Source organism: Thunnus maccoyii, chromosome 4, assembly GCF_910596095.1.
Source record: "Thunnus maccoyii chromosome 4, fThuMac1.1, whole genome shotgun sequence".
NCBI lineage: Eukaryota > Metazoa > Chordata > Actinopteri > Scombriformes > Scombridae > Thunnus > Thunnus maccoyii.
The window spans coordinates 22,288,637-22,316,579 of NC_056536.1; the positions used below are offsets into that span (position 1 = coordinate 22,288,637).

Here is a 27,943-nt window from a genome sequence, read left to right on the forward strand (position 1 = left end):
GTCTCTTCTATGACTGGCCAGTCCTATAACTCTCTAACAGCCCTTCTTCCTTTCAACAGGACATTTCAAAACTTCCTGTCAGTGTCACTAAACCCATAATAGATGTGTGTATCTTCCCCTGTCTGGGATGCGTGATTCACTGTCCCTGAAACACAGCACCACCTAATCTTGAAGAGCAGATAAAGCTAATTAGGGGAAAGAGACATCAATCACAGCTCTAGGGCTTGTTCTGTATTGTACATACCAACAGTGGCATCCCAGTCATTGGGTGTGTTTGAAAGCTTGAGCCAGTCATACACACATAGCTATTATTATGAGTTATGTCAAGGAGGAACATCTCAGACTTCGAGAGCTGTATTGATTGTTTCCTTGATACTTTTGGGACTAAACAGCTGTTACCCATTTACACAATGCAAGGAGTAAAGGACTAAAATTAGTGCAGAAATCGGAGAAATCAGTCTCTTTTGTTGAAATGACCTTCGACAGTATAACTCATCTGAGATAACAGAAAACTGGCAGGCAGCTCTGTTTGGATGTGCAGCATACATTAATACTTCTGTCATGAAGACAAACACACCCTTTCCGATGATTACAGCAGGTCTGGGAGGTTCACTGAACTCATCCCCTTTGTACATAAAGTTTCTATATTTAAATTGGTTTAATGTTCTTCTAAATTAATGAGACATTTGTGCACCTTTCCCTTTTGAGACTGTTCTGTTGTGTAAGACACTAATGTTGCCTTGTAAGAAAGGCAAAAAAATAAGGGTGTAGGGCATCATTCATCCTGTAGGTGGGAGTGTAACTCTTTCTATATAACTAGAACAGATGGAGTTATGCTATATAGTGCCCACAACATGTTACACATGAATATAAGATTATATATTAATAATCTAATTTATTTCAGAACACTCAATGCCATATTAGCTGCCATAAAACGTGTGTGCGTCAAACTGGCGTGTGTTGATGGATGACGCTCATGTTGAGTTCACTAGAAAGGTGTGAACAGGTATGTAAATAAGCATGTATATTTACTGTGTGACATGCCCTAACAAGAATGGATTATATACTTTAACAACTTCACTGAAGAATAATGTTCACTACATTAAGTGCATCAGCAACTATCCGACATGTAAGGTGCATAATCAAACAAGTTAGTCAAGTGAAAATGACGATGATGAAAACGATGATTATAAAACAAAAACACACACACTCCTCAACAAATAATGTTCCTCTTCATAAACATAATCAGTCAATACTCACCAAACCACATTGGTGTGTTTTAATATTTTACTAAAATACTTTGCGGCTTATGAATCTAGCATAAAAAATATGATACATCCATCCATAATGTGTCTGATTACAGGGATACAAAAATTCACTATATAGAGTAACATTAAATTAGTTATAAAAAATACTTCAAAGACAAAACAAAAACAGCAGCGCAGGGTAAAAGAAAAGAGACATGGAAACTCTTACAATACAATTTCATGTGCTTTCACCACAGTGTTATCAAATCACACATCGCCATCTGATAACTGGATGATATGAGCAGGAAACCAGGATATTAGAAAAAGAGCTGGGCAGAGGATAGAGGTCGCCTGTTATCATTTTTATGTTTTACTCACATATAGTTAAGATAATTAATACAATGGCAAAATGCTTCATTCTTGTGGTATCTTTATATTTTGAAAGTTTATATTTTAGCCTTAGATTTGAATGGACTTTTGAATGAATGTGTTTTGTGAGCCATGGCAATGAATAGCATTACAAGAACTGGCACAAAGCAGACAGTTTCTTTCTGAATATTCTACTACTATTACAGCAGTCTTTTGATATTCGATTCAATTGGACATAAGCAAGATTAACTACTCAACTCCATCATAACAGACAGTGGTATATTTATGAAATTGTTAAATAGTGATACGAAAAGTCCTCCTGAACTGGTCCATAGCGGCCAAAGATGAGCCAACTGTTAGAGCGAGTTGGCCGTGATGAAGACGTAAATCCTGGCCTGGAAAGTGGTAAACGTCCCCTGTCTCCAAAGCTTCATATCTACGTTAATCAGGAAATCCCTTGGACCCTCAACCTGTCGGTGTAAGTACACAGCACCCGTGTATGCATTCAGCTTGCGGGTGCTGAAGTAGTTCTCCTCATTTCCCTGGGTGATGCTGACAATAACGTTGTCTCCAGAGTAGGCAGGGGAGGGTCCGATGCGGAAGATCTGAGCGGGGATGACGATGTTGGACTGGAAGCTGAGGTAGTAGTAGGTGATTCTCAGAGGTGAGTTTTGACACTCCAGGTAGTTGGGACAGCTGATCCGCTCACAGCGACTACAAAGGACGCAGGGAAGGTCAGAGATGTTAAAAGATAATCATTCAAAACACTCAAACATTCAAACACTTAAGGCTACAGTATGAAATGCTGTGAAAAATGATGAAATATTAAATAATCAAATCTTCAAAAACAGAGACAAAGCAAACAAAAGCTATATTAAGTAGATTCCAACAGTTAAACTGATGATTTAAACAGATTATTTTTTATCCTTTTGCTCTCACTTCTTGTTTTAAAAGGGTAAAAATATATATCTTAGATACAACATAATTATCCAATCTCAAATCTATTACAAAAACATAACAGAATGTCAACCTCTTGAAAGATCAATGAAGCATCATATTGAACACCGGTGTGGTTTTCAAACTGATTTTATCACTTACGTGTCGGACACTTTGCGGTAGTTTGGTGGACAGCTGAGAGAAAGGCAGCGGTAACCTCCTTGGATGTTGTAGCAGGTCTCAGCTAGAGAGCAGTTATGGGCCCTTGTGGCACACTCATCGATATCTAAAACACACAGTTAATGCACACATGCTGGTTTTACTGCCTGGAGAGGAGGATATGTGTTCGTCACAGGATAATTGAACTTTGGGGAAAAGCCTCATTGCTGAAACATGAAAGACAAAAACTTGTCCTTGTGGGGGAAATTGCTCAAGTACAAAATTCAAATTAGCATGACAAGATTTTTAGGCCAATAAAGTTTTATAGACTGTGTAATTATTGAGCCACTGTAAAAGTACCAATTATATTTATCAGAGCATAACCATTAATGTACACTCTGTGAAGAGTTAAATGGGTGCAGAGACATTTTTAAAATCTATTTCAAAGCAGAACTCAATGAGGCAAACTTGAAGTCTAGCAACTACAGGACAGTATACATTTATATGCTTTCACCTCTGCAGGAGCGTCCATTTGGCGACATTGTGTATCCATATTCAGGACAAGAACACTGGTAACTGCCAGGAACGTTCACACACTTATAGGTACACAGATGGCCAATGCTCTGGGAGCATTCGTCAATGTCTGGTTGACAAGAAGGAGGTAAATCATGTGAAACTGATTCATTAACTTGTCTGAACATAAGCATGGTATAAACATGGTATTCCTGATGTGTAATAGAGCGTGCCCCACCTTCACAGGTGTGCCCATCCTCCCTGAGGTAGTAGCCCTGTCTGCAGTAGCACTGGTAGGAACCGTAGATGTTGGCACACTCCTGACTACAAGGGCTGGCCAAACACTCATTCACATCTGGAGATTAGAGGTTAGAGCTCATTACTGTCACCATTCACTTGAGCAAAGGATTTTCAATGTTTTTATCCTAACATATAAAGAAGGTGTTGTTATTAAGCCAATTATGTTTTTACTGGTTTGTGCTTGAAGGCATTGCATGATATACAGTACAATACACTAATACCACTAACTGCCAGCCCTCTTCAGCAATATTCTGTATAGTGTCCAGCTTTAATGTCAGCTCAGTCAAGGAAATCTGCACTGTTCATGCAAACACACACACACAGGCCTGGTCCACCCACAAACACATACTGTACATAGACACAGGCATATTTTCACGCACAAATTCACAAAAACATACAACGACAAGCACCAACACGCACACATGGATGCACAAACACCCACTTAAGCAGACATTTACACACACACACCTTCACAGTTCTTGCCATCGCCGGATAAGCGGAAGCCAGAGGTACACGAGCATTCATAGGAGCCTGGGGTGTTCTCACAGGTCTGGGCACACAGGCGTCCTGGGTAGCGCCAGCACTCATTTACATCTGAGAGGAAGAAGCAGTGTCATCATACCTCTATAAATGTGTAATGCATTTGTGTGTTTGCACCCATGTGTGCAAGCGCGCGTGTGCAACCAAGCATGTGCGGGTTTGATGACCTACACGAACGGGTACGTGCGCATGCCTGTGCGTGTTTGTGTGTATGTCAACGACAGTGTGATGTGAGGGGACCAGCTGCTTGCTGATAGTCTAAACACTTGAGCAGAGGCCATTATTATGAGAGTCACAACACAGTGAATCACAAACAGAGGGAGCAGCAGCAGGGGCAGAACGGAGTACTCTGCAGCAGGAGATGTGATCGGTCGCTAGGCCAGTGGCTACTGCAGGATCCAGCAGCGGAGCCGAGGATACAGCAGCAGCAGCTCTTCCACCACAGAATAATAAACAGGAGCAGCAGAGGAGGAAGACAAAGAGAGGTGGCTGTACAGTAGTCCAAGAGAATGAAAAAGCAATGAACGGTGGAAGGAAGGGAAGGAGAGAGCAGAGTGAGCAGGAAACAGTGACAGAGTAGGGAAAAGACAAAATATAAAAAGCTCTAAAACCTCTGATGATGATGCGTATGACGTCCAACATACCTACACACATCCTCCTGAATGAGTCATACTGATAGCCTGTCTGGCATTCACAACGATAGGAACCAGGCAGATTGTGGCACCGCTGGCCCTCTCCACATCGATGCAGACTGTTCTGACACTCATCCACATCTACAAGATGCACAGGAATGGTGAAGAGATAAAGGAATTAATAAAATGACGATCATAACATTCAGCTGCAAATGGTGTTTGCAAACAACTCAAATAACATCAATTATTATATAATTTATTATTTTTTGATTCTTTACAGGTACATGAGCAAATATCTTGGTCTGAAACTCTGTATCATTGTCTAACCTCTCTTGCCTGCATGCATCACATCCTCTGCTGACAGTGTCCTTAAGTTTGTATATCAAATCTGATGACATGTTCTTCATGTGTAACAGCTAGAAATCTTACCGATGCATCTGCTTCCATCGGGACTGGCGTTGTAGCCACGGCTACATATTATCCTCCTCTGGCACATGTAGGATCCCACTGTGTTGATGCAGTTAAACCCTGAACTACATGGCTGGGCCACAGTGCCACACTCATCAATGTCTGGTACAGAGACAAAGAAAGAAAGATGGAGAGAGATACAGGAAGAAAAAGGAGAAGAGGGAAGACCCAAAGGCACAAAGGCAAGGCATGGGAGACCAGAGGGCAGCTCTTTAGCCACGCTGCAATATCAAAGCAAACACACATCACACAGTTGCATCCCCGTGGATAACTTTGTTGTGTGTGTGTCTGACATTTTCTCATTTCTCAGAGCATTTCTTTTACACTCCTTTTACAGTGGTGTCGGCTGCCTCGACATGCCCCAGTTCCTGCCCCTGGGGGCTAATTCCACAGCATCAGTTTGTACTGGAGGAGGACAGAGGATTGGCTTTTATCCACCCCTCTGCAGCCCCTAACAGCAACTGCTCTGATCTCCTGTCTGTGTGGCATTTAACCCCTCTGTCACTGCAGCCCTGCTGATTCACCTGCGCGACGCACAACCCTGTGTCTAAAGAGACTGTGATTCACCTGTGGGGAAATTTTCTACCTGGGCTGGTTCACTCACCTGTGTTTGGGAACAAGACAAAACTACGTCTGACTGTTATATAAAACAAGGCTAAAGACCCTTGTTTGCTGGTTATATAACATTGAACCTTTACACGGGTTTAATGGGACATATTTTTGCAATATAATCCATGAGGGCTTTCTATTCCAAACAAACACTTTATCACTTTATTCCCTCTAGTAGCACAATTCAACCAGAAAACAAGTAATCATTGAATTAACACCTCCATACATTTGGCCTTCAATCTTTGAACCCTTGCAAACAGCACTGGAATGGACATTAAAGGATAGGTTCATATTTTCCAAGTTTTTTTTGAATAATCACATGCCCATATGTACTTTAATATAGCTTTTGGTCACTGAAATCATACCTCCTTACTAAACAGGCCATAAAGAGATCCCTGCCTAATGTGCCTCCAAAATCCACAGTCCTTCTTCTGTGTAAAAAATGCACCCCAAAGTTCAGTTGAGGCTAATATGAGTTTGTCAAATCAAATGGGTATTTTCCAAAGTTGCTTTCTTTTTATACAGAAACCTCTCTCTGTTTCACTTTCTTGGAAGGTGATTGCTTTCTCGGCAATCACCTTCTGCCCCCCCCCCCCCCTGTAGGAATGACTACAGTGACTAATAACTCTTGAAATGTTCATGTGGGCATGTGAGTATTGCTTTAAGACAGACTTGAAAAAATGTGAACCTAGTTTTTAACAATTATATCAGTAAGAAAGGAGGTATCCTACCTATACAGTTGCCCTGTGTGCCCTGGGTAAAGCCCACAGGACAGCGGGGTTTAGGGTTGCACCTGAAAGAGCCCTCGGTATTCACACACTCAAAGCCAAGCCCACAATTATGGCTCCCCTGCTCACACTCGTTGATATCTGTGGAAGAGGATGAATAAGTGAGCTAATGAGGACTGAGGAAACGATTAATTGCTAATAACACACAAATCAAACATCATTAGTTTCAGTCTAATAGTCCACTGGATGTGTTAACTACAGTGCATGCCATGTACATGTAATGCCATATTTCACCACTGGATGGCACTGTGGTGCAATGGCAGATTGTAAGACTCACTTCTACTGCTGTTCGCCCATTAAGAGTCTCTTGCTGCCAATAATTTAACAGTTACTCAAAAGCAAAAGAATTGTATTACAATTTAGTAATATTATCTTAACTAATCACTAATCACTACGACAGTTTATTATTTCAACTAGAAGAATGCCTCTAATGAGTAAAACCAGCAGAAATTACATACAGAGGTCTTACTGTGCAGTGTGTGAGGGAGTATCTACCCCCCAGAGTCCTCTAACACCTGTCTACACAGAGATTTACCTCCCGTCAATCAGCCCTCCACATCTGTTGCCATAGTATGAACCAATGCTGGTGGGAAATCACAATCTCAAAAGAGCACAAATTGTGGTGCATACTGTATGTATGAGAGTGCATAATGCATGAGTGTCTCATGTTTTCTAACAGGCCTGCAGCACTGTAATTGCTGTATAGGGGCCTAAACCAGCTCTGGCAGGCAGCCCTGTGTATATATGGTAGGTCTCTAAACAGCAGATAGTGATTGAGCATCTTGCTCCTGACACAAGCCTAGCAAAGTCTGCAAGGGCTGAGTATACCTGACAGAGATGGAGACACAGAGAGAAAAGCCAGGAAGCAGGATAAATGTGTGTGAGATTGGCGGTGACCTCCCTCACGATGAAGGCAAAGGACTCAAGGAACCTAAATAGGTCAAAGAGTTCACTTGCTGCACAGTATGTGAGAATTTTACAATACAGTCCTCCTCAACCTCTTAGATGCCTAGATGCCGTGTATGTCCTCACCTCCATTCAACAAGGAACTGCAGGGAAATGTAGTCACCTAACATAAGAGAAGAAGGGGGTCCACATTGTACAGAATTTGTTTGTAGACCCTTTAAGTGTGTGTTTATTTTTTTCCAACTTTATGCAATTTAAAACGGCTGTAATCCAAAGAGCATGAAAAGGAGTTGCCGGGAATTTCCATCTAAACAAGATTAGTCGTCTCGCCAACACAGTGACAAAGGCAATTACACCCTATTCATTCTGGTCAGTTGTAGTGTGGTTGAGGAAACCCCAGATAATGCAATAAAAGGGTCTGGTTTGATGCGTGTGCCGCTTATTTCTGAGAGTGTGTTAAAGATGTCTTTCCAGAAACCAACAAGAGATGGACAACACCAAAACATGTGTATATGATTTGCAGGAGACTGGTTATACAATTAGGGTTCACATTCTTGTAAATTTTGGATTGTTTAGCTTTGGTCCAATGAGCCCTATGAATGAGTTTACATTGAACGAGACCATGCCAAGCGCATATATAAGAGGTACGTACCCTTTTAAGTACCCCTTCCCATAGCCCATCAGATATATTCTCACCCAGTTCCTCCTCCCATGAGGATTTAAGTAATTTAATGAGGTGGTTTGTAAAGAACAAATTTCTCTATAGACTATTGTCATGGTATCTCTCAGAGTGGGAAATGGGGTAAGAAAAGTGTCTAACTGTGTTTCACCAGGAAGGGTGGGGAATCAGGGATCTATGCTGCGGATGTAACTCCGGATCTGTAAGACCCTGAAAAAATTATGTCTGGGTAGACCAAATTTAACAAGTAATTGCTCAAACGTAATAAATGTATTGTTAATATAGAGATCTCTACATCTTTTAATACTGAGACTAGACCACGTTGAGTAAACATAGGGGGAAATCTGGGTTTGAGGCTACCGGAGCGGAAAAAGAGGTTGTCTGAAACCCAAAATGGCATCTAAATTGATTCCAGATCTTCAATGTTGTTTTGATACATATTTTTGGTGGAGGAGGAGTAAGGGCCTGTAATGGAGGAGTGAGCAAGGGAGGACAATGATGCTGGTATGGATGGGGTAGCCCCCATCTCTAGCCCAATTGGGGATGGAAATCATTTTGACTATGTGAGTGTCACTATACATGTATAATCACACTTTTTATGAGTAAAAATTGTTTGGAGAAAACAAACATTTTGTCACTAATGTTTTTTTAATGACTTTTTGTGATAATTTTTTGAGCCTTACTCTTAGCACCCAATTGGGTGATGTTAACAGAAAGTGCATGGAGTCAGTGAGTGAGTGGGTAATATGTGCATGACGTCTGTCAATATGACACTGAGAAGAAGGGGTGCGATTTTTGACACAAAATGCATCAATCTGGTGCTAAGAGTCATTCTGCTCTCAACCCAACCGGTCAAGGCAGACGGCCGCCTATCTAGAGCCTGGTTCTGATCAAGGTTTCTACCCATTAAAGGGGAGTTTTTCCTTGCTGCTGTCACCAAGTGATTGCTCATGAGGGAATGTTGGGTCTCTGTAAAGCAAAGAGTGCAGTCTAGACCTGCTCTATGTGAAAAGTGCCCTGAGATAACTTCTGTTGTGATTTGGCACTATGTAAATAAAATCGACTTGACTTGACTTGACTCTGTTTAGAAGGGAAAGGAACACAATTCAGTTTCTCCCTATGTGGTGAATTTTTGAGAAGAGGCAAAAGGTGAGTTTCATTACAGTCTCTTAGTGAGCCACGAATAGGGAATAGGTAGCACAGCACAAAAAAGGTTTTTTCACTCCTCGCTTATGCCTGAAGTGGCAGCTGTTGGAGGCTCACCGTTAAACACACTTTCTTGTTAAATGCTCATTTTGCATGATTGAACATTCTTTATGTTCATAAGGAGCTGCAGATTAGTTGGGTCTCTTTACCTAAGCCCACAGAAACCCATCTGCAGTGGCAAACAGCACTTAGAGCACATCTAATACTCATCTTAGGGGTTCTTCTTCCTGAACACTGCTGCTGCAGGCCCAATTTATGGTGCATGGAAATAATGAGACGTATTGGGAGGTTTACTACTGCAAGTTGGGCGCCGCCTACAGAAAGAAAAGCTAGGCAGTTCTTCATACAAGCAAATATTTCGGAAATAGCTCTCTGAGTAATATTTGTTATTATTCCCTCTTGTGTGTGTGCTCACATGTGAAATTACATAATCACTGGACGTGAAGAATTAAAAAAAATCTAATTTTCAATACTTACTCTCAAGGGTGGAAAAAGTGATTGTTTGTCTGAACAATGTCCTTTCCTTAGATTGTGAACATGCAGTAGTACAAATGCTCTCTTGGTGCTATTTACAACATATTCACTGTGGGTGGAAGGGAGTACTTTGATGCTGCTTAACGCTGATAAGGTGTAGTGTACCTTCACAAATGTCATTGTTGATCTGGTATCCCGCGGGACAGGTGATCAGTCTCTGACAGATATAACTCCCTGCAGAATTTACACAGCGCTCATTCAACTGGCAGGCGTGCGCGGACAAACACTCATTTATGTCTGGATGTCGAAAAAAACAAAAGAATAAAAGAGAAATGTGTCAGTGTGAAGAAAGATAATGAATAATGAAAAGTGCACAGTAGAAGATGCTGAATAAAAAGGGAGAGATGTACAAAAATACCATCATCTGAGCCCTGACATGTGTCTTACACTCAGCAGTTACAGGCAGGGGTCAGACCCTCTTCTGGGAGACAGATTAGGGGGGAAAGGCCACTGGGTATAACATCCACACAATGAGAAATTTGTCACCACACTGAGCTGCTCTCTGTGTCACTGCCACAGTTGGCTGCTGTCAAGCTGGAGACAGACTGGTGGTTATGGCTTATTTAAAGATTTATCCCCAGAGACACAGACATATAGAGCGGTAGCTGATTGGTCTCATGATAAAACGCACAGTCCACCACCATTCTGAGTGGAAATAAAGGGTAAAGGGCATGCAGTCAGAAAGATGTATCGTGATAATGCATGGATTGTTGGGATAATCCCTCTGGTAGAAAAAATCTCCCATTCTGGCTTTTTTTTTTGGTCTGCATCACAGTGTGTTGCTGAGAGTGAAGGGGATTAGGGCTGTATCTCCTCTGCAAATCTAGAGGCGCTGATGAGAGAAAGAGACAAATCAGTGGCAGACATTCTTGCCAAGAAACTCTCCTCGACTGGAACCAAACTCCTCTGAAAACGAGGGCTAAAATTAGGAGCCATTTTTCACTTCTGTGATTGCACAAAATTTCCACATGCTACCCTGACGTGATGTAAGAAAATGTTTTCAGCATTATATGTAAGTTTTAGTGCCTTACCCTCACAGGAGCGTCCATCAGACATCAGAGAGAATCCTGGGAAACAGGAGCATTGTGGCCTTTCGCCCACTGGGGTGCACTGTTGCTCACAGGGGCTGTTTCCTGCAAACATTAGTTATTTTAAATGAAATATACTGTACTGCTACTCCACACAACAGTATTTAGGGTGAAACAGAGGCGAGCTTTGTGGGCCTGTGTGGGAGACAGAGCAGTATTTATTTTTTTTTGTGTATTTCCATTTGTTCATTTCCTTTTTCCAGGTTGATCCCTGACCTGGTCATATTGTGTTTCCTAATTTTGGTCTAACAGTGTTGTGGACCTCCACCCTGGTGTCATGGAAACCAAACAAGAGAAACAAAATGTGACCCTGCACAAATTATGATATGGAGAACTCATGAGAATGAGTGGTTGATGTTGAACACAAACTAACCTTTGATACCATCTCACCGCTTGTGTTTGACATTTGCAGTGCAATAACATTTCATGGAAATGGTGAGTTTGAAATAATAACATGTCAGTCTATGGCAACCTGCGCAGGCTTCTCTTCTAAACATATTCGACTGCATCAAGATGCATGTTCCAGTCACTGATTTAGCGGTAATGATGAATGAAAGTGCTCATTGTGAGCTGTCAGGCCTGTAGCTCCCGCTCCCCTCATTAAGCCGTACATGTCTAACCTTCACAGGGGTTGAGTGGGACAGAGTGTTGGGTGGGGGATGGAGGGAGTGAGGTGGGTTCCACCGCCGCTCTGTCATCCTCCTTCAGTCTGTTCTCCTCTTCCACCGTCTCTGCAGAAACACGAATAATCTCATCACAGGAGCGTGCCATTACACTGTAATCAAGAATTCTACCTCTGCCATCTACTGCGGCCTTAGTTAGAGGCTTAAACTGTGTGCAATTCCTGCGTTTTCATCAACGATATGAAGCTAGCAGCTAGATGAAAGTTGTAATGGCAGTGAAGGTGAGACAGGAAAAAACATAGCCTGCAGACAAACATTTGGGTTTATTAGTGAGCCCCATCCCTCACTGTAATTTGCTGAGAGCTCTGGCATTAGTATCCTGTTGAGACAGGCTTGTGTTGGTGAAAGCCACTGTTAATTAAAGTCTGGTACACTGCACTAAAGTCACACAGCATTACCAGAAAATATGTCTCATACTGTACATCTGAGCAGACCTCCTGCTTTCAGGTTGTGCAAAGACTGTTTTTCAAACAGTGAAAATGTTAAACTGGAAAAGCTTTTCGACAGCAGTGTAAGTGTGATTAGTTGAGCATCGCTGTCAGTCCAGGAAAGGGATGTTAGTGTGTGATTTGAATAACTATTATTAGGCAGTACCAGGGCTTGCAGACAGGAAGGAACTCAAAGACAGCAGGAAAATAATACACTATGAATGTGTAGACAAGCTGCAATAAATGGGGTCTTCCTGACGGGAATGTGGACTGTAAATCATATTTCAGAAGAGCAAATGGCAGAGAGAGTCTCTTCCATGTATGCTGGCATCATTGGAAATGTCTGCCAGCACTGTATGACACTACTAATGACAATAAAATTGGTGGTCTTTGCTTTACCTTGTGCACAATTGAAAGCGTCCTCTTGCAGCACATATCCAGGGAAGCACTCACACCGGTAAGAGCCTGGTGTGTTGACACATCTGTGGTGGCAGATGTCTTCATATATCAGGCACTCATCCATGTCCTCCACCTCAACAGGACCCTCCACCGCATTCTCCCCGTCCCGCTCCCCACCGATGGAGAAGGCCTCTTTAGGGTACAGGCTGTCAGACACTACAGCACATGGAGAGAGTGGCTGTTGTTCTCACGGGTAATAAAACTGTATAATGATATGAATAACTGCATAACAAGTTTAAAATAGTTACATACATTCCCCTAAAGGAGAACACCTTTTGAATATAATAATACAGTCCACAATGATAAGGAGCATTTCTTTTTTTGGTTGTTTCTATTGTAATGTGTTTTTTTATAGAGATAAATATAAGGCATCAACCACTCCCACATACCACATCATTCATATCCTAAACAAGTTGCAACGCCCTTCCCTAGATGGGCTCTTATAAAAATCAACATGAATTTAAAATGAGCCAAGTTTTCCAACTCATAGCAGTCAAATCAAATCTTGTATAACAATACATCTAACAAGAGAGTGGTTTGCTGAAACAGAAGTGAGAGCGATGCCAGGCAGGCAGGTACTACATCTCTTAGAATTATAGTAGAGTGGGGTGGACTGGGCTATTATACTTTGCCCTGGGAGGTGACTGAGGAGCATCATTTTTTCTGCAGGGCTGGGGGCCTTACTACAATGCTTCTTTTAACAGCAACCATAAAGAAAATGGATTGTCTTCGGTTTAAATCTGTACTTTTTCCTGGCAGTGCATCAGTTACATGCCGCGCCCAACACTACCCCTTCCCTTAACATGAAGCGTGCAATGCATTTCAGGGTTTGTGTATTTGTGTGTGAATTCGTTGACAATACCTTTTTCTGGAGGTGAAGTCGAATCGAGAGCGGGCCTCTCTCTGACAGTGTGCCAGCCGTCTCGATTCCCATCCCCCCTGTCCTCTCCCTCGCAGCAAGTGAGGAAGACGTGTCTGCAATGGAAGCCCAGGTGCTGTTGGGCTTCGCAGCGGTGCCCCTCGCTGCGGAATTGCAGCCCAAGAGAGCAGCAGCCACAGCACTCCTGCAGGTCACACAGTCAGTCTTTACACACATGTGCTCATGGATCATGTAGCTGTTTAGAGTAGCTGTTACATGTAGGAGTAAAAAATCAAAATTCTCTTTGACCAGAAAGTCTGCACTCACTAGTCCAAACTGTATGCAATGTTTGTTTTTAGGTAATCCAGCGTTGTGGCTCTGGGTGGTCAGTTGGTGCCCCACTTTGGTCCAGACTAAAATATCTCAACACCATTGGATGGATAGCCATGAAATTTTGTATAGACGTTCATGTTGCCCAGAGGAAGAATCCTACTGACTTTGATCATCAAAAAATGTCCTCTAGCACCACCATGGGGTTGACATTTGTGTTTCAGTGAAATGTCTTGACAACTATTTGATGGATTGTCATGAAATTCGGTACACACTTTCATAGTCACCACAGGATGAATTGTAATAACATCGGTAATCTCTAAATTTTCGTCTAGTGCCATCATCTGGGCAAATTTTTAAATTAATCTTTATAAATACCTGCAAAAATAATGACATTCCCATCAGCCTCGGCTGTACTTTGAATTGAGTGCTATTTGGAAAATGTGAGCATGCTAAGCTGGGATGGTGAACATGGTTAACACTTGCTAAACATCAGCATATTAGTGATGCCATTGGGAACATATCAGAGTGCTTACGTTAGCATTCATCTCAAAGCTCTGCTGTGTCTAAATAGCCTCAAAGAGCCTCTAGCGTGGCTGCAGACTCTTAGTCTCTCTTAGTCTTGAGCAGTTGAACTTTGATAGTTACAAGTATGAATTTGGGGCAACTCTCCCCTTGCTTGCAGACTCTCACTCTGTTTCCCTGTAGCTCTCAGCAAGATCACCACTGAGAGTGCACAGGGGCATGGCGAAACATAAAACTGAAGTAATGACCTCTGTGATGTAGCGTGGTTGTAGAGGGCATAATATTACTATATCTACAGGGGTCCTAAGAACGGTGGTGAAAGCCAATATTTAACAGCTGTACTGCAGCAGAGAGTCGATAATGGCCCCATGCGGCTCAAGGGCTTCTGAGTAGGTGAGTAAGTTTCCTTCAACACACAGGTCAGATGGCAAATGATTCGCTTTGGGAATCTGGACAAACACAATACAGTTACACCATGACTAGAACCTCACGGAGTGCCTAATAGCCTAATATCTACCACTGCTACTGTTTTACCACATCAATTATCAGAATGTGTTTCCACAATTTCAGAGAGGTCAAAACAATTGACGTCTGACATTTCCAATTGCTGAGATCTTCTCTGAAGATGTCAAAGCTTGTAGCACAGTGGGAATCTTCAGTTTTAACTGGCTCTAAATCACTTGTCTAAATTAAATAAGGTAATTGAATGACCAGGAATTGGCACCAAAGCAGTAGTCCTCAGAGGAGATATGGAGAATAAAGTTGTTCAGACACTGCACAAAGACTTTTCCTGACTGCAGACAAGTGCCATCTACACATGTTTTCAATTCCACTGTGACTAATGCAGGCTTAATTTGAAATTTACAGTGTCATTAAGTTTGACTGTGAACCCAGTGAACTGTGTTTGCCCTTTCCCGTGGTATCTGGTCATAGATACTTGCCTTGTAGGAATCGATCCCACATTTATCGCTGGCTTCCTCTTCACACATATTTCCCCCTCTGGCTGCATTCATTCCAGCCAAACACCGACTTTCTCTCAGGGAACCGAAACAGCACTGTTGTTGGGTAGTCCTGGCAGAGAAAAGCACACAGGAGAATGGACTGCAGAAGTGTTTGGACTGCAACTGTGGCCCTACAGCAACGAGTGGGCTGGCTATTCTTCCCACAAGTGCTGCTACAGAGCTGACTGTGTTTTTGAGTTTCTTCTTTTCTAAATTTAATTTAAAAAAAGAAAGTGTGTCTTCTGTGGAAACTTAAATCTTAATCATTTAACAGTCAAAGCCCTGAAGGCATTCAGTAATTCCAAAGAAAAAAATAACTTTTGTGATTCATCTTGAAAGAAAACACATCATAATTTCAAAATATGAACATTTCCTTGTCATTATGTCTTTTGTACATTTCAGTAATGTCCCCTTCAAATTCACCTTGGCGATAAATCCAATAAAGAAGATAAACAGGGAACTACTTGCCATAGAGGACTATTTAAGATGATTTACAGTGTGTTGGATTTAATTATAAGAATTAAGTTAAATGATGTGAATGGGCGTTTAATAATGGTCCTACCAGCAGATGGATTGCCTATCTTTAGTGGGTGGCTCCATGTTGTTGCAGTGACCATTAGCTGAAGCCCATTTCTCCCCTGTCTCACAGCAGGTCTTCATCAGCTCCTTGGCAGACACTGTAATGAAACACAAACATGCAGGTCCAGATTTATCCCACTGAGTGCAGCCAGGGTTTCACATGAAATAACGGTTACAATGTGAATTCAGCTGGAATAGGAGGGTTAACATGTACCATCATAGAGATGCTTAAAGTGTATTTGAAGTGGAACTGAATTTCATCTTTCGTGGAACGTTCGTCTCATAGAAATAGACTTAGAGTTGGCTTTGGTGACGACACACTGAGAATAGCAAGTAAGTTCTTTGTTTTCTTTTCAGACTCCTTGACTCTGCTCTCACTTTCATTGGCAGAGAGAAGCACGAAACCCAAGACTCCATAAAAAACTTACCTTCAGAGTAAAATTGTCTTTTTTTTGTTACATCCTGGCTAATCAGAGCTGAAGCAGGGGAAAGAGTCACACATTAGCACTTCATTTCAAACTGGGTCATGGCGCAGACAGAGCAAAAACACATTATCCAGTTTACAGGGAAAATATATATGTGTTACTTCAATAACAGGGCAGCGCATTCCAGCTTTGATTTGTGGCTCCTGTGCTACTGTAGAAGACTCAACTCATGACATTTATGTTCTCCCAGTTAGTCACACCATACAGGACAAAATATTTGTTAAAATGGATTTACACAAAACACAATCATTTAGAGTTTTAGGTGAGCATTTTGTGTTTTTACTTTTGCTACTGTTTTAACTTATACAGTCTAATCAGAACCATAATTAACCTTAAATTTAATGTAGCATGTTTGTTTTATTCTGTTTTATGTGATTACACTGGCACACACTGGATTTATGATTATAGTACATGATCATAATATAATTAAGTTTACTGTTAGATTTGGACCACTTCTTTATCAATCTAGAGTGATAGTAGGCCCATAGATAAAACAGTGTATATTGTGTAGCTGTGAACAGGCTGAGATATATGTAAGTGTGTGAGGTCATCCCAGAGATGGAAACTGATTATAACAGGACTAAAAGAGTCTACAGCCATGCTAGCAGCTGTGTGAAGCAGCGCTGTCTTAGACTCAGCTGTGCTTTGAGCTAAACGCAAATGTCAGAATGCTAACATGTTCACAATGTAGCACTAAACCCAAAGTGCAGCTGAGGCTGATGGGAATGTCATTAACCAAAGTATTGGGAAAATAAAAATTTTGACCTGATTATGACACTAGTTTAAAAGTTAGGGGATCACCAAAGTTATTGCAATGCATCCTGAGGGGGTCATGAACCAAATTTCATGGAAATCCATCTAATAGTTCCCAAGATGTTTCAGTAAAAACCAAAAAATGTCAACCTAAGGAAAAGTGCTTTGGATCACCAAAGCCAGAATGATTCATCCTCTGGGAACCATGAATGTCTTTATACTCCATCCAGTAATAGTTAAGACATGACAGTCTGGACGAAAGTAGTGGACCAAGAAACCAACACAGCTAGCACGGCTTAAAATTATATGAAAAACCATCTAAACTTTAATTAAGAATTTCTCATAGGATGGTCAGTTTAAGCCTTAAATGAGGGTGGAAGTCAGACTGTCAGCACAGTTGTCTGAGAGCGCCCAAGGCCATTTTAGCATTTAAACTTCCACATCCACTTTATTTTGGTTGAAATACCTCTCCTTACTTACCCATACATAATAAGACTGAGGCAATTACTCAGAACAGAGCAAGTGACGGCTGCAGTGTGCATAATTTAAAGGTTAAGAAATGAGAAAATTTAAACCTTGAAAGGCACAATGACTCTTTGATACAAAACTACAGTATCTGTGCCAGCCGTGCATTTAAACAAGTCTCTTTGAACCTGAGTAGATGTATATTAAAAGACAGAGAACATAATTATTCATCCTCCTTCCTTCTGCCACCTATTCATTTTCTCCAGGTATAATCAGTTCACTCATCATGAATGTCACTCAAATTTGCTCCATATGTCCACTCAGACTGTGGAATGTATGCACAGTTAAAATACATACAGTTCATGACCATGTTTACAAAGGATTAAGTGGATGAACCAGTGAGGACTTTGGAGGGATACTACATTTCACCAAAATAGCTGCTGAGCTATATCTGATCTCTAACCAGGTCTCTTCCTGTCTCTTTGACAGACCTTCTAATCAAGCCCTCATAGCAATTTGTGCAATTCAGCTGTGCGGTATTTAGCTAAGTTGATTTATTGTGCTGACACAATGGAGATCTCAGATGCAGGCTTGAAAGGTGGCTGAGGACCATCTCTCTGTCCCAGGCCTGTCATTATATCTGTCCATTAGACTAGCATTAACACCAGATGCTTTACTCTTGTCCAAATCCAAAACTGGTGACATCACACCCTCTGAAAATATGGAGCTAGAATAACAACCAAAAAGGGCAACTCTCAACATGTCTGGAGGTGTCATAAAGCAGTGCGCTGCCACTAATCAAAGCTCATGTGTCTTTTCTTTTGTGGACTTGGCGGTGATTTACAATACAGGTGGGCTGGCGAGAGCAGGACCAACAATGTGAATAACAGCACATGCCAAGGGTCCATGACATACAAAACTCAGGTGGTTGAACATGTCAGATGATTGATGCTGAAAGCCTAAAAGCATATTCACGTTTGAGTGTGTATGTATGGTAGTGTGTGTGTGTGTGTGTGTGTGTGTGTGTGTGTGTGTGTGTGTGTTTGCGCAGGCCTGTGTTAAGCTCGAGAGGGAGTGACACAATGTTCTTCTCACCTTCAACATGAGTACTTGCAGAGATATCTTGTCTTTTGAAACACATAATCGCTGTCCAAGAACAGCTGTCTGTGACATAACAGGGAGGACTCTCCTGCTGTCACCATGACTTCATTTCTAGAAAGGCCAATTCAGGTTTCAATTATCGACGACTTTTGTCTTAATCTCCCTGAGACTGTGAGCCAACAGTCGTTTAATCCATCTTTTTGTAGTCTTAACTGGGGTTAAAGTTAGTTGATGTGAGCCCTAAGGGCTTGCCTCAGTCTTTGATGGTTTCACACAGTAACTTCCAATCCAATTACACCTCCTTGTGGTTAGATAACCTGAATGAAACACTAAAATACACAGTCAGAACTTGTTGCTATTGGTGCACTGAATTATTGAGACATCCTGTATAGCTTGTGTTTTCTACAGGTGTCACATGTGTTCCTGACACACCCAAACATGCACATACCCACACTGTTCTGTAAATTATTTACAATATAACATTGGCATTACAGACTCTTTTTGCATATTAAATTGTTGAGCATATTCAGCTGCATGCCTCTGACCAAATATTAACCACAGTCCTGTAATTTGAACCTGTTTCTTATTGCCTTATTATTCCTTATATATTCCAAGGTGTGTTCAAAAATCAGAATACAGGAAATTCGCTCATTTCTTGCCAGAGGAAATCTGTCCAAATCCAGAATTGGGATCTGATAGATAAAAATAACACTGAGCCCAAAGAAATAATATTACCTAGTTGACAGTCTGGTTAGGAGTAACTATTTTTATTCTATCAGTGATGGATAAACATAAATGAATGTAAGATTACAATATAAAAATAATATAAAACATATAATGTATAATTATAATATTTGTATGTCTGAAAGCATCTGTATACAGCTGCACTTTGCCTGTATGTTAATGACAGAAGTACAGATGGGTACCAGAGACAGATCTGTTAATGTGTAACAATTTATCACCAATCTTTACATATACAGCAGGTCTTTTTTATGAGTGGTTTCCTGCATCTGGAGCAGATGTTTTCAAGCTGAGTTCTGAGCAGCATCGGTGACATGTGAATCGGGCGGTTTTTCAGTAAGGATGTGTTTGCGGATGCGAGATTTGCCAAGATTCATGGCCAGCTCTGGTATTCACCCTGCTTTTCATGCTAAAGGAAAATTATACATCTGTTCAGCCCACTCCCATATGCAGCATGTTGTGACAGTGCCGTTGATAAAAACAAGTGCCGCTCTAGTTTTTTCCTCCTCAATCCAGATGATTTTTATGCTTCAGCCAAGTATTTTATCAACTTATCCATGTCTAACATTCTTCTACTTTGGTTCAACATTATGGTTGGTAGGGAAGGAGCGCGTGAGTAGAGGTGTGCTTTAGATGAGGTGATTACTGGGAAGACTGGGAAACCAGTAGCCTCACGGGAGACGGGTAATCACACTGGCTCATGAGGGAGCAGTGAGTAGCGTCTGGCAATCAAGCCACAACAGTGGTCTCATTCATCACATGGGCATTATGCCGCTCACAGGTACAACCCCCAAGAAATCCTATACCAGGTCCAGCCAAGCATTAGAAAGCCTAAACAATCCCATCCCCCTTCTGAGCACACATTGCCTCTGGTTGGGAAGGGAGAGGGCAAATAAGGAGGAGTTATTGACTGAAAGTAAAAAAAAACATTTATTTTGGGATTTGTTCCACAGAAAAGACAGACCATTAATGTTAATGTGAAAAATGGTTGTGTTCTTGTTATGCTGGCTCTTTCCCTCTCCAAATAACTTTGGCATCCTTTGCTAATGGCATTGATAACAGGCATTAGTCAAGGCCTTTATCAGCTGGGTTTTTCCTGTCTAGGCTTTAACATGTCACCGCTCTGGAAATCTTCCCTTAGTCCAATGACCTTCACCAGAGAAGCTTTAGTCAGTGTCATTCCACAAACTGAGTAGCCAGACCAGTTACATCAAGCTCAAAGAAGAAAAAAAAAAAATCCTACCTCAGCTCAAACTCTCTTCCATGAAGCTATAATTTACAGTTGAGTAGCTGGACTCCATCCTAATGCGCTTACACTCAGTGTTGAGGACATCAGTCAAAGTACATCTCACAAACATTTTACCCGGACTTGACCTGGTCCTGTAGCATTCCTTAACAAAATTGTGAATGGCAAACAACAACAACAAACAGTCAATTTCTAACATAAATTCTCCAACTTTAGGCCGATGAATGAACTTGACAGGTACCTCTGAAGTTCACCTCACAGATGCGTTCAGCATATATTATACATACCTATGGAGGCCAGGTGCTGAAAGGAAAGAAAAGTCCTGACAGGTCTCAACAAAAATAATAGTGTTGTAAAGTAGGTTAACTACACACCTCTGGACTGCTGTTTGCTGGAAAAAAATAAGAAAGAACTCTCAGAATGCTAAACCAATTTCTTAATTTTATCAATGAACCAGTCATAAGCATGATAATTTAATCTACTCATTTTAGGGAATGTTATATATAGACTACCTTGTGTCATAAAGCTATAAAATACGGAGAAAATTATGATCAAATCATGTTTTCTTGTCAGGATGTTTATTAATCATTATTATTTTAGGGACCTGCATAAAATCACATTCCTCTAAATAAATGTGGATTATTATATGGGACTATATGGGATTAGATTTACTATATGAGAGTCAATATTCTAAAAATTCTGTACAGTGTGTAATCTAACTTCATATTTTAGAATAATCCTTGGTGCTTTTCTTCTATTTTCCCATGCAGTGTAAATCATCTTCTAGACATTGTTGTAATCACTTCATCATTTACTTTCCATCCCAGTGCCTGCAGTCGATTGGCCTTTGTGCCCTGAAGGAGGCTGATCTGTTTGAGAACATGTTCATAATGACATGAAGGATACAGGCAGGAGGTACAACCTCAGGACTCTCACCGGAGCAAAGTAGGGAGAGAAATTGCAATTTCAGCTGCTCTTATAGGATATATCAGATATATTAGAAGCATAATAATGTAAATATGGCACCAGGCTTAATATTACTCGCTATTTGCAAATCTCTAGAGGAATAAATAAACCATTCTCTCAACATGAACTGAAAATGAGTACATAGTAAGTATAGGGCTTTTCTCTTCTGAGCAAGGTAGATAAATGCTATCTAGGGAAAACAGCCTTTCCATGGACAATTGTTTTTCCTGGACCACTGCCAGCTTGAATAGAGTGATTATGAATTCCTCCTCAAAAGACAGGATGTGAGAGGAGGAGGAGGAAGATGTCTCGTGAACAAGTAACAACCTAACATGGGCTATAAATCATCGTTTTATATTCTGATGTCGGCACTGAACTCATCAGAACATTTTATGTTAATGTTACTGACCTCTTGATGACCAATAAGTCCCTTTGCTTGCTGTAATCACTCCTCCTGTTCGTTCATACTGGCCATTAAGAGATCCCGTCATAATTCATTTTCATTGTAAGTGATGGGGGACAAATTCCACAGCCATCCTTCTATGCTCAAATGTATTTAAAAGTTTACTTAAAGCTGTCCAAATTCCCTATTTCTGTTATGATCCTTCCTCTGCAATTGAACAGGAAAACACTGTCTGTCAAGACACAATGAGGGATTTTTTTTTACTAAGAAGACTATCTGTGGAAGATTTCCACATCATTTGAATAACACAGATGGCAGAAGCTCCACATTATTTTCTATATATATTTTTGCTCAAAACAAGGAGAGTGGATTTTGTCCCGTATCACTTACATTGTTAGCACATTTAGAGGGGATCTTCTAACTGTCAGTATGAACAGGAGGAATGATTAGAGCAAGAAAAACCTGTTTCAATGTTCATAAGGGCACTTGATGATTGTTTTAAGACTTGAAATATATAACTTACCTTCTGCATCTCCTTCTTCATCCTGAGACTGGTAGTTGTGGAGGGTTTGAGCTTGTCTGTCAGGCTGCTCTCCATCCTCCCTCATCCTGACTGGAGCTCTGCTGGTGGGGCTGAACTGGATAGTCGGGTATGAACTCTGTTCTCCACCATGAGGCCCTCTGGGCTCCATTGAGACTTTTTCTTGTCCCCTATGGCTTACAGAGTGGGAGCTGCCCTGACTATGTTTGTGATGACCAGACTGCCTGCCCACCTTGTTGACACGGGTCGTGTGTGCTGTGTCTCTTAAAGAAGTGTCCTGCACCACTCTGTTTCTGTTGCTGTTGTGTCTATTGGTCCTTTCTCCAATTTCCTGTTGCGGCTTGTGGTTTTCTGTGGTCGCTTTCTGTGCAGTTGTAGTTGTTAGCAATGTTGATGTTTCTTTCCAAGCCCCAGTAGTGGTTGGATCCATGTTATGTGTGATCTCATCCTTGCTGTTCCGCTCTGGATCAGAGCTTTTTTGTGTGTCTCGCAGCTCATGTTTTCTGTCATCATGCGAGCTGAAGGATGCGGAGCTTGACTCTGGGTAAGCTGGTAGTACTGTAGTAGATTCCAGTGGTCGGGCCAGATCTTGAATAGTGGAAGACGTTGGCTCTGCCAGTGTATAGTCATAATCCTTTGTGCCAAAACTGGGTGTGTCCGGCTTATACAGTGGTAGAGTGCTTCCCAATGCCAGCTTGGAAAATGGTCCAGGACTCGTTTGTCGGCTGTCATGATGTCTGTTAATGTCTCTCAAAGGGTTGTTGTTCTCAGTGGTCGTAACCAACACAGGCTTATTAACACTACGTGGGTCACAGCCGGGAATGGGTGAACACATTAAGTTTCCACCTTCATTTGGACAATGGCAAACCTGGCACTGGTCTATCTGAAAGGAGTGTCCCGCCTCATACTTCTTGTTGCCATGGGAGCAGCCAATTCGTGCACACTCCTGACATCCATCTTCAGGTTGTAAAATATCGATGCAGTTGGGGGGAATTTCAGGGCACGGAATAAAATTACAGCTTATCTTCCCTCCTCCCTGGGGACAGGAGCATTCTGTACTTCCGAAATCCACAAAGTAGGATTCCCCTTGTGGGACTTTCCCTTTCCGGAAGCCTGCTTGGACACAGTCGTAGTACTGGTAACCCTCACAGATGCAGCCCCTTTGTGTACAGGTGGGACAGCAGGCACCTTTTTCCAAAATCGTTTCGATGCAGTTCTGCAGAGCAGGACAATCCACACCTGTGCAGTCTTTCTGGCTTACACAGATGTCCAGGCACAGCATCATCCAAAACAAAAACAATGTTGCCCTCTGAACGTTCATTTTGTATAAAAAAGTACAAAAAAATTGAAACATTTCAAGTCTTCAAAGTAAGCTTCTCTTCAGGCTAGATTTGATTCCAGATGAGAAAGAATTTGTGTCTTTTAGCCTGTGAAAGTAAACACTGGTTAATAATATATTTATAGCACACAAGTTGTCTGTCATTCAGCTTGATACCAATCAGTGTCTTATTATTTTTGGATTTTTTTTTTTTTTTCACAGTTATGATCAAAAACACATGTTTTGACTTAATAACCTGTCTGCTTTTATTTGACCGCCTGCCAAATATACGTTTTTCCATACCTACTCTTTTGGCACCACAGGGGATGTAGGCTGTGGTTTATATTTGATTGCACATGGAAATTTGGCCAAAGGTAAAGTTGACTGAGGGAAATATGTACAATTATAACCCAACAAAAATTGTCAGTTGTTGAAAAAACCATGTTGAAATAATAAAACCTCCCTTCTATGACACTGTAATAATTTTCCATGCAAAAACAGTGTGTTGATTGTGTTGCATGGAGAACTGCTTATCTAAGTTATGAATTGTACACTCATAAAATTGTCTGCTTCTGCGGAATACGGTGGGAATGTTGTGAAAGTCATTTGAGTCCATTGCTAACTTCTCCCAATAACTGGTGGAGCATAAACTGTCTCAGTAAACAGTGCTCTTGTAAGAATAACACACAACTAATTCTGTATAAACTAGCAGAAATACTTTTATAAGAAAATAGCATAGTTTGTAATTTATCAAGTAATATAAATAATAGGAATGAATGCATTTTATGAGATTTCTGAGCTTTTCATTACATGTCATACTGTACAGAGGCAGACTGGCAGCTCAAAGTCAGAATGTGACAGGCTTGATCCTGGTAGTAAGTGATCTGACTTCAAATCAGAGAGCATTTTGAAAACCAGGTGTTTTCTATTTTACTTTTCCTGTTTTTGCTTCACTGCTTGCTTTTGTGCCAATCGCAGGAGACTTATGTGACATTTCATGCTAAAAATCTGGCTCAAAATTGGAGATTAACTCAAAATCGTTCTGCATGACAAACTTGTTTGTAGACATTTCCTCCTGAAATGTTTCTAGCCAGCTTCAGTCACTTTCCACAGCCTGTTTTGCTATCGCATTTTTCCCAAACTGCATGTCCTTGGAATAGATTCCCACCAAAAGAGGAGCTGTTACGGAAGGCAAAGGATGGCAGATGTTTACATATTACTTTTCTTTCAATAGAAACAGCAAATTCTTGAGGGCTTGAGAGTCTGGAGATATTGCTGCAAAACACAGCATCTATAAGTATTGATATACAACTTACAGTATAACTTATCATCTTTTTGGAAAATAAAACAACCTGTTGGAAGACGGTGCATCTGCCTGACCGTGTGCTGATATTGGGAAATCTATTTCCAGTCTATGCAAAACATGCAATGCATGAATTTAGTAAGTAAGAACAATAAAATCTAGAGGTCATCAAAATAAATGTAACATCTGTAGCCCTGTCTTCCTTCATAAAGCCACAAAAGAACTAAGTGCACTGCAGCTCCATTTAGAGAATCAATGATGTCTTTGTGTTCTGTGGGTACAAAATCATTTTACCAGATCTTGCAGTCTTTAAACTGGCACATGGCCCACTGCTATGGTGACTTACAGTGTTGAACTCAGCCCAAAAAGCACCAAAACCAAAACTCTGTGTTTTTCTACAACATTCGCAGCAAGTGAAAGGGAAAATGTAATACAGAGAGGCCAGTGGGTGATAAATAAATCAGGTGGACTGAGCATGGAACTCATCTGGTTGTAGCTTTAAATGCTTTGATAGGGTTGTTTTCTGTCAATGAAAAATAGTCTGTCGGGTTGTTTGTTCAGCTATCAGTTCGAGGAATGTCTCACAAAGCATTACAAACAACGGCTGTGTGCCTTGTCATCTCAGTAGCCAAAAATTGACCTTTATCCTTTTTCTCACTGACACACACACACACACACACACACACACACACACACACACACACACACACACACACACACACACACACACACACACACACACACACACACAACTACACACGTGCAAACATTGTTTTTCAGCATCTACTAATTCCTAAACCTACAAGCAAACACGCTGAGACGTGAATCCTCGCAAACTTCAATGATGGGAAATGAATTAAAGAATGAGTCGCTTATTTCAGGGAGATTTTTTTAAAAAGTTTTCTGAAATGCATAAATTGATAACTTCATTAATTGTTGTGATCAGACCAGTCATTTTTTTCCCCTGCGTGTTGAACAAGACTCAGTCTTAGATGTGACTTAAACATTTGAACCTTACAGTCGTATAGGCACACATATAATAGCATATAGGTTACTTATTTAATTCTCCTTTTTGTCAGTTTTAACCAGGAATAGCACTCCTATTCGACAAATCACCAAATATCATACAAGATTTCACATGTAATTTCACTGATAACAGAGCGTGTAATTTAAATATTTGTCCCAGTGCTTCTGTGTTATCCGTCAGGGGGAAAGCAAACCGCTCCACGTATAAAATCATACAATGATATCGAGTGATTTATTTCTATAAAAAAAAAAAAAAAAGAAAAAGAAAAGAAAAAAACACATTGCTTACCTTGCGTCCCTGATCTTGCAGTGCTGGTGTGCTCCTGAAGAAAACTTGTGCGTAAAGTTTAGTTTATGCCCTGAGACCTACTTGGGAGGCTGGGAGCGCCCCCTCTCTCTCTCTCTCTCTCTCTCTCTATTTCTCTCTCCTCTCTCTCTCTCTCTCTCTCGATCTCTCTCTTTTGAGGGCGGGACAAACTGGAAATATTTCCACTATTTTAAACGCTTTCGAAATAATTTCAGTTCCTTCTTCTCATCCAAAAAATGACTGAACATGTCACGACTTTAGTGGGAAATGTGTGATAATCCTGAGGTTAATCAGAACACTGCGAAAAAGAATAGGATGAAGACAGCATCACGAGGCCGTTTAAAAATATTTAAGTGACACGAAAATCACAGATATGCTTATTTTCATACATATTACGTCTTCACAATTATCACTGTTTAACCTCAGTATATTTACAACTACACAGATTCAAATTAGGTGTCAAATTATTGACTGGTACGCTGTTTACTCCCTCAGATGCCAACAAGCCACACTGATAAATCAAGCTCATGCAAGCATTATTAGGTATCACATGATGACTGTGATTTTGTCAAAACACTGATGTGAATAGGTTAATCGTGTTACAGCTGTAATCACTGACATTTAATAAACTGCAATAGGTTCAAGTGTCTGTTCTAAAGAGACTATAGTGAATTTTATCTTTTAAATATCTCTGTTTTTTCTTGTTCGATCTGCAGGGTCATTGAGTCACTACTGGGAATAAATATAGACAAAAGCTACCTCAGTGGATGAATAGACTGGTCAGACAAGCAAAGGGGCAGTGGGGCCATTTGGCTCTTTGTTTCAGGGGTCTCCCTTGACTAATCAATGACAGAGATGAGTCAGTGGCCCCATTATTTTTTTTCTCTTTTCATTATAATCAAATGCACTCAAGTCACAGAATACAAGGACCTCCCAGGTTCTCTTGAATGTCTGTCCTGAATGAATGAAATATTTATCTCTAATCTAATTCACAATTCAGGGAAAAAAAACTCTGTTTAGTATATTTGTGTGTAATATTTACATTGAATCCATTCAAAAAAGGACATGTAGTATCTAACAACCCTCTATATTAAATGTTACCCCAGTCTAACCTATGTCTGGTATTCAGGCTGTATTATAACTCTACAGGAGACAAATGTATGACGCAGGTCTTCCGAACACAAGTTCAACTTGCAATTGACCCACTCATATCATCATAAATAACAAGAGCTAAGTGACCTTGGAGCTGGCTAATCCCCAGAGAAGCTGTTGTCACTCCTTTGTGTAGTCCTAACACACAACCAAGCAACGCCCATATAAGCTGCTAACCCTCAGAATGGTAGGCAAGTAAAAACACCACCAAAAAAAAAAAAAAAAAAAAAATTATATGAAATCTTCCACAGATGTTGTACAGATGACAAAGATTACATAACACACATAGCCCATGACC

The 27,943-nt window shown here is 40.8% G+C and overlaps 1 protein-coding gene across 2 annotated transcripts; it reads right to left on the bottom strand.

The window, feature by feature from the left end:
* Positions 1-1,253: 1,253 nt before the first annotated feature.
* LOC121895596 (fibulin-2-like) lies at positions 1,254-26,565 on the bottom strand. 2 transcript variants are annotated; one of them, XM_042408916.1, is made up of 17 exons: positions 26,476-26,565; positions 22,522-23,966; positions 15,822-15,936; positions 15,200-15,329; positions 13,407-13,608; positions 12,485-12,700; positions 11,595-11,705; positions 10,918-11,019; positions 9,992-10,123; positions 6,505-6,642; positions 5,126-5,266; positions 4,709-4,837; positions 3,993-4,118; positions 3,463-3,579; positions 3,226-3,354; positions 2,715-2,838; positions 1,254-2,330 (listed from the first exon to the last, which is right to left on the bottom strand). In XM_042408916.1, the coding sequence occupies exons 2-17, from the start codon at positions 23,891-23,893 to the stop codon at positions 1,973-1,975; spliced, it is 3,642 nt and encodes a 1,213-aa protein (XP_042264850.1). In that variant the 5' UTR covers positions 23,894-23,966; positions 26,476-26,565; the 3' UTR covers positions 1,254-1,972. The 2 variants fall into 2 exon arrangements, with proteins under 2 accessions (XP_042264850.1, XP_042264851.1); XM_042408917.1 differs by lacking the exon at positions 9,992-10,123.
* Positions 26,566-27,943: the final 1,378 nt, after the last annotated feature.

Bases quoted from the DNA above. Each gene is read 5' to 3' on its own strand.
- LOC121895596 (XM_042408916.1), bottom strand. From the start codon at position 23,893: ATGTTTCAATTTTTTTGTACTTTTTTATACAAAATGAACGTTCAGAGG. The intron at 12,701-13,406 runs GTATTGTCAACG...CATGTGCTGTAG, and splicing joins GACTTCACCTCCAGAAAAAG to TGTCTGACAGCCTGTACCCT. The intron at 6,643-9,991 runs GTACACTACACC...CCTCTTCCACAG, and splicing joins CAACAATGACATTTGTGAAG to ATATCAACGAGTGTGAGCAG.